At 38.8% G+C, this 7352-nt stretch overlaps 1 protein-coding gene across 2 annotated transcripts in view; it reads right to left on the bottom strand.

Annotated features, from left to right (window-relative positions):
* Positions 1 to 2273, bottom strand: part of LOC106874623 (thioredoxin domain-containing protein) — a 17444-nt gene extending 15171 nt beyond the window's left edge. Inside the window, exon 1 of one of the 2 annotated variants that reach the window (XM_014922416.2) lies at positions 2005 to 2273. In XM_014922416.2, the coding sequence (XP_014777902.1) occupies positions 2005 to 2158 (154 nt within the window). In that variant the 5' untranslated portion in view covers positions 2159 to 2273. The remainder of the gene's footprint in view (positions 1 to 2004) is intronic. The other variant, XM_014922415.2, reaches the window with a different exon arrangement.
* Positions 2274 to 7352: the final 5079 nt, after the last annotated feature.

Genomic DNA, 7352 nt, shown 5'->3' on the forward strand with positions numbered 1-7352 from the left:
TGGTGTTGCCATCCGATTTCACCAGTCCTCAGTCAAATCGTCCAACCCATGCTAGCATGGAAGGCGGACGTTAAACGATGATGATGATGATGATATATATACACACACATTTTGTGTAGATTGTTTATCCACAAAATGCTGTCCAGCACTCATTCTTACCGTGTATATATAAGTAGGTATGTTGCTAGATAGATAGAGAGAGAGAGAGAGAGAGAAAGAGAGAGTAGGTTTGCAAATGCGAGACGGATATAGGGGATTTATACATAAGTGTGTTCTCATACATTATTTAAACATATTTCAACGACAGTTTGAGTTCCAAGTTTTGCGATCGCACAGCGAGAAAGTCTGAGTAGTGGTTAACAACACTTTCTGTTTCTCTCTCTTTCTCCATCTATGTGTCTCTCTGTCTCCGTAAATACATACATACATACATACATACATACATACATATATATATATATATATATATATATATATATATATATATATATATATATATATATATATATATATATATATATATATATACATACACACATATATATATATAATCCTACCATTAACTTATAATTGTGAAATCTTATGCACGATATTATTATATTGCTGTACTCTTATAATATATATATTATCGTTGGATTCGACCCCAAACAAGCAATCAAATGTGATGACACATGCAGTGATGTCTACAAGCATGATATTCGTAGGATGTCGTATTTATGGTTATACATAATTTATAAACACACTAGGTGTTCTGATTTTAGAGTCATCAGATTTTCATCCACAGACCAACTGATTAATTATATAGCTAGCCCTTGAAACAAATGCGCAGATCGCATTATATCTTGTATATTTTTAATAAAGAGGAAATAAATGCCTTAGCTAGACGGATAAACAAAGAGCTAAGTGAACAATGATAAATAATAAATTTGTTTTCTCTGCTCACTCCCGCCTTCTATAATGTAGCTAGCCATCTCTCCCTTCTCCACCCTCATCACTATAGCAATTGCCGCAGAACCAAGGGACATAACTCAAGATCGCTGATTTTTATTTTTCTTTTTTCTTTTTTTTTCTAATGTCTCACAGCAGCAATATAAATATATAAACAAGGAGATGGGGATGGAAAGTATAGGAATATTTCAGAACAGGAATAGCAGAATGAAGTGAGAATTATTATTTTCCTTAGCAGGTGGTGTGTAGTAAGTGTTGCGAACAATAGCAACACACACACACACGCACGCACATACGTACCTTTACACGCACATGTATAAATATACATTCACACACACACATTATATATATATATATATATATATATATATATATATATTAGTCGTGCATACATGCAGCTACTTAAACGTTTACACAAAGACATATTACAAAACAAAACAAAACAAATAATCTTTCAACTAATCTCAGTACTTCGTCTTTGTAGTTTGTAGGGGTAGGGAAGCGGGTATATAATCGGTCGAAGTGACCGTAGTTTCTTACTGGTATTTATCTTATTTATCCCACAACATTGAAGAATGAATTAGTAAAGTAAAACGACAACAGATTTTGAAATCAGCGCAATGAATCAGTTCACCGATTTCAAATAATATCAACGTCTTAATTGTTTTTAATTAAGCAGCAAAGTCCCCAGAATTTATAATGTGAGGGGAGATGAGGTTTATGACATTTACAACATTAGTCATATTAAATTAAGAGATCCACCAGAAATCGAAACCGTGTTCGCAGAATTTGGGAACTAACATCAACGATATTTCCTCTCTGCCAAAACCTCCAAAATTTACAAGGGAGAAGAATGAAAATTTTCAACTTTCAGTTCTTTTTTAAAAGAGACAATAGCGACATAATCAAACAGAAGCGAAACAGCTACAATCAAATCACAAACTCAGATTGTTTAAGAAAAAAAAAATGCCATATTAACAGATCATAATTAAAAAAAAAACCCGGCTCCGGGAGAACTAATTGGATGTATACTGATCGGATCGGTTTAGTACTTACAAATAAGAATCAAGGAATGTTGAGATGTAATGAAGCTGTGCATGCTGTTTGGCGTGACATCTTCGATGATTCGAAGGCCTTCTCGAGATGCAATGGTTCGGAATAGCGTGGAAAATGCCAGGAGTAACGTCGGCCAGCCTAAGTAGGTTGCCATGTTGTAAAGACCGAGTATTCACAAGAGACTTGACACCGGTAGACAGAAAGCAGACGTGACACCGGTACACAGAAAGAACCGTTGAAAAATCAAGCAGCAACAACAGCAGCGACTATTATAAATAACAACAATAGTAGCAGCAGCAGTAGCAGTAGTAGTAGTAACAGTAGCGGTGACGTACCTGATCTGTCGTAATAATGTCCCCTTCATTGATTCAATTAATCATCGCTTATCGAACTTTCAATGTCTCTTTTTTTCCCCCCTTTCATGCGCATTCCATCAATAAATAAATAAATTGTCAGCTCAGACTAGATTGACGCAGTTTGTAGAAGCTAACGGCACGCATACAGAATGTCTTGTTGACAGGATTGACATAAAAGGTAGACACGCTGTTGTTGTTGTTAGCCCTAGGTCAGTCCTGATTGAGTAGACCTACACTGAGAAACATTGCAACCGAGAACATCCACTTTGTATATCTAGCATTTTGTTGGCACTCCGTCGCTTACGACGACGAGGGTTCCAGTTGATCCGATCAACGGAGCAGCCTGCTCGTGAAATTAACGTGCAAGTGGCTGAGCACTCCACAGACAAGTGTGCCCTTAACATCGTTCTCGGGGATATTCAGCATGACACAGTGTGACAAGGCTGACCCTTTGAATTACATGCACAACAGAAACAGGAAGTAAGAGTGAGAGAATGTTGTGGTGGAAGAGTACAGCAGGGTTTCGTGGAGATTTAGGTGTTTTCGCTCAATAAACACTCACAACACCCGGTCTGGGAATCGAAACCGCGATCCTATGACCGCGAGTCCGCTGCCCTAACCACTGGGCCATTGCGCCTCCATGCTTTAATGCAATAGTCGGTGCATAAACGACGATAACATTTTGACCAGTTTTATACCCCGAACAATAACATACAGTTCGACGATATATATATTCTTTTATATATTTCAGCCCTGCGGTTGTGGCCATGCTGGGACTCCGCCAGTGTAATCACCTTTTAATTGGCCAATTCTATGCAATTGGCTTTTGGTGAAAGAGGGAGTTCGATACCGCTGCCCTCTTTTGAGTTTCCTGCCTTGATATTTCTTCATCTGGGATCTCGGATAGCAAAAGGTCAAGTTGTTTCTTGAAAACATCTACCCCCGCTCCATGGAGATCCCTCAGATGCTTTGGCAAGGCGTCAAGTCAAAGAACTGCAGACCCTTGAATCCCAAGCTTTTGCAGCACATGGTTCTCGCCTTAGATGAGACAGCTGGGACTTTGGGAACAGTGCAGTGACGTCCAATTCGAGGTCTGGTATAACTCTCAATTCCAAAGTTTGGTGCCAGCCCCTCCAATATCTTCCACACATATATCACTGCAAACCTCTTCACTCCAGTCTCTTAGTTTCTCCCAGAAGCTCAGCTGTTCTATTGATGCAATCTTCTTCGTGTAGCATCGCTGAACCGCCTCAAGTTCTGCTATTAATCCTACACTGTAAGGTGACCACAGTCAAGATCAGTGGTCCAGATGGCTGAGGACAGATGTCCTCCATATGACCAGTATAATTTCCTGGTCCCTTGTTCTGAAGGGTCTCAGAATCCATTTTGGTGATATGTACTTGAATCGATCCCAAGATCATGCTTCGTATGAGATTCTAGGATTGCCGCTCGTTTTGGTCCAGAATATCGTTGTTGTGACTTCGGAGCACCAATTAGCTGGTAGTGGAGGGCTTGGAATTTGCCTGCATTAAATTGCATGTCGTTGTCCTCTCGACCCATTTATATATGGCATCAAGGTCTTTCTGTAGAAGATTAGTACTACGTTTGTATCGTTGGCATAACTATTAAGTGTGGCTGTCTGTGTAAATGATGGCATGTCTGAAAGAGACATCATGAACAGCAGCGGCCCCAATACAGTTCCCTGGAGCATACCACTTTCTATTACTGTCTCCGTGTAGAGGGCTCCGTTGGCCGCTACAGCCTGGCTGCTGTCTTTTAAGAAGTCATGCAACCACTATCCGACTTTCCCAGTTATGCTGAGTCTCAATAGTTTGTGACATATCGTCCCATGATCAGGTGGCGAACAGCTGTCCACAAGGGTGCGAACACATGCGAGACCAATAGGATCGCTGCTGCAGAAGACCGCAGACAAGCCAGGAAGAACAGAGCTAACAACCCTGTAGCAGGTGCCACCATTCCCTGTCCACACTGTCAAAGACTCTTTCGGGCGCAGATTGGCCCCACTAGCCGTCTGCGGACTCACAAAACAAGCCCACCCCCACCCCAGGATGACTAGATGGTCTTCGTCGCATCGACGGACAAGCTGCATATATATATATATATATATATATATATATATATATATATATATTGGATAACCAGTCCTCACTAACGCCGGAATATTTATTCTTTGACGACCAATTGACCATTGATCGTAACATATTTCTGCCTTTCAGAGGTGAAGAGTTAAAATTGACTAGAGTCTGACGAGTCGTTCGTGAAGCTACAACCTTCGTAGATGTGAAACCATTGATCACTCTATGACCAGACATTAGCTTTATTACTTTAATATATGATATAATATAATATAATATATTGGTTTCAAATTTTGGCACAAGGCCAGCGATGTCGGGGAAGGGACTAAGTTGATTACTGGTATTTATTTTACCGATCCCGAAGGATGAAAGTCGACACCGGCAGAATTTGAACTTAAAAGGTGAAGACGGGCGAAATATCGCTAAGCATTTTGCTCGGCGTGCTAAAGGTTCTGACAGCTCGTCGCCTTAGCGTAATAGAAATATTACGTGATATAATGCTCCGTTTTGAATTCACGCAACCAAAGATATCCCAAAGATATTCTTTAATGCGTTAGGTAGACATAACTCCACCACCACCACCACCACCATCTTATTCACTCTTAAAAAAAATACACTGCCTGTCATTGGCCAAGTTCATCTCGGATTTCATAGGGAATAATATAAACTGTTCTATCTCGTAGTCTATTATAGGTAGTGCTCTTCCATATTGAGGAGACGTTGGGAATTCCAATTTGTTCTTAATGGAGGCAATACGTAATTGCAAATCAGACCTAATAAACTTACCTGGGTATAAATGATTTGCAATACGTAATTACGAATCAAACCTAATAAACTTACCTGGGTATAAATAAAATCAATGCATAAGTTATATTATTACTGAACCTTCGTCTTCCTTCTTCATTTACCACCTGTGTAATATACTGAGTACTCTTTTACTAATTTGAAATCCTTAATATAATCCTTAATTATTGCACCTAACGTGATTTAATTTAATCTTATATTATAAAAGAGAAGCTGGTCACTATTTGTCTGACCATAACAACATTTGTGTGTAGAGAGAGAAAAGGAAGAATGGGTGGAGAAAAAGTTATTGTGGGGAGAAAAATACAGCGAGAGAGAGAGAGTGTGTGTGTGCATGCGTGCGTGTGTGTGTGTATGTGTGAGAGAGTGAGAGTGAAAGATAGATAAGTAGGTAGTGTTGTCACCTTGGTAACTAACAAGTTTTGATTAAAACTGTAGGAATTTTAAGTGCAAGTCTGTCAACACAACGCAACACAGACAAAAAAAAATATATATTGTAGTAACGACCGTTTTTTTAAAATTCATTTTAAACGTAGTAAATCTGATATCTCTCGAAAGGAACAGAGAGGCAGATAATTTGGTTATAAACTATATATAATATTACTTTGCACTCAGCTGACATCCTCTCAATATCTGTTCTTCTAGTAAAATTATCAAGCATCCCTACTACAGCCTGGCTACCAAATAAACTTGATAAGCAGCAATAATATTCCCTACGCTATGTTCTTACACATACATACATACATACATACATACATCAACCACACAACGTTGCTAAGTATAGTAATGATAGGAATTTGAATGGGGGTCAGTTTCTTTTTTTGCATACATAACTTGCAACTGTTAATCTTTGGATATGGAACTATTTATTAGGCAAGAGAAAGCCCGTTTGGTAGTATTATGTCACAAAAACAGCTGCCTATCTACTCAAGCTGTCGACGGAATTAGAAGGTAAGCTATCTTGTTTGAAAATACACAGAAACCTTTCTTTTGCTCTCCAAAGTACAGCTGAAGGCAGTAACCATAGATACATAAAATGGGATTTATATTAGATGAGAAAAGGCATTTGGCACAAAATGTGTTGTTTTTAAATTTTGAGGACATTTAGTATATCACACGCTAGCCTACAGTCTATTCTCGCAGGATATGAAACAAATAAGCAATTGGGTCATTGTGAAAGACAACGTGACAGCATTAACTCCTTTGCTTGTGGTTACTTTGGCAGCATAATATTGGCTTCGCACTTTTCGTACAAAGCCAACAAATTCGAAGGAAGTTAACAGGTAGTTATTTTATTGATCCCGAAAGGATGAAAAGTGAAGTCGATCACAGCGGAATTTGAATTCAGAACATGAAGACAGACGAAATGCCACGTGCTAACGATTCTGTCAGCTCGTTGCCCTATTTTCGCAGCATAATATTAGTGCGAGGTCATCGCTGCAGTGAAATCATATTTTGGCGAAATGTCAATGTTATAAATACAGATATGTGAAATTATACATACATATACCTACCTACCTACCTACATACATACATACATACATACATACATACTTACATGTATGTATGTATGCATGTATGCAGTGCACGCGCGCGTGTGCGTATAAGCGAATCGTTTTCATTTTGGACAAATTGCCTTGTGGTATTTGTTCAGGCATATTATATTCTCATTTCAAATCCAGATGAAGTGAACGCTATCACCCATTCTTTTGGAGCCGATAAAATAAGACCCCAATCGTTTATGTGACGGAGGTTGATGTAGTCGATTAACCACCGCATCCAAATTCTAGGCATTCTATCTATATTTTCTCACATTTTCTCACATTGTCAAATAAGTCCTCTGCCAATTATTCTCGCCCTTTTTTTGCACTAAGTGATTACTAAGAATAAGTTGACTTCTTAGACGTTTTCGAGTTATTCACGAGTCAAAGCTGATTTGGATGGGTTGCTTTGTTTTAGCTTGATCTAAATTTGTTAGCAAGAGTACAATACTCAAGCTAAATTGCCCTCATCCTTTTTGGTAAATCGGTGCCAACCAAGAGCACACTTCTATTTTTCTTCCTCTTCCTTCTTCATGCCGCTGATGGAGAAG

This window comes from Octopus bimaculoides, chromosome 23 (assembly GCF_001194135.2).
Source record: "Octopus bimaculoides isolate UCB-OBI-ISO-001 chromosome 23, ASM119413v2, whole genome shotgun sequence".
NCBI lineage: Eukaryota > Metazoa > Mollusca > Cephalopoda > Octopoda > Octopodidae > Octopus > Octopus bimaculoides.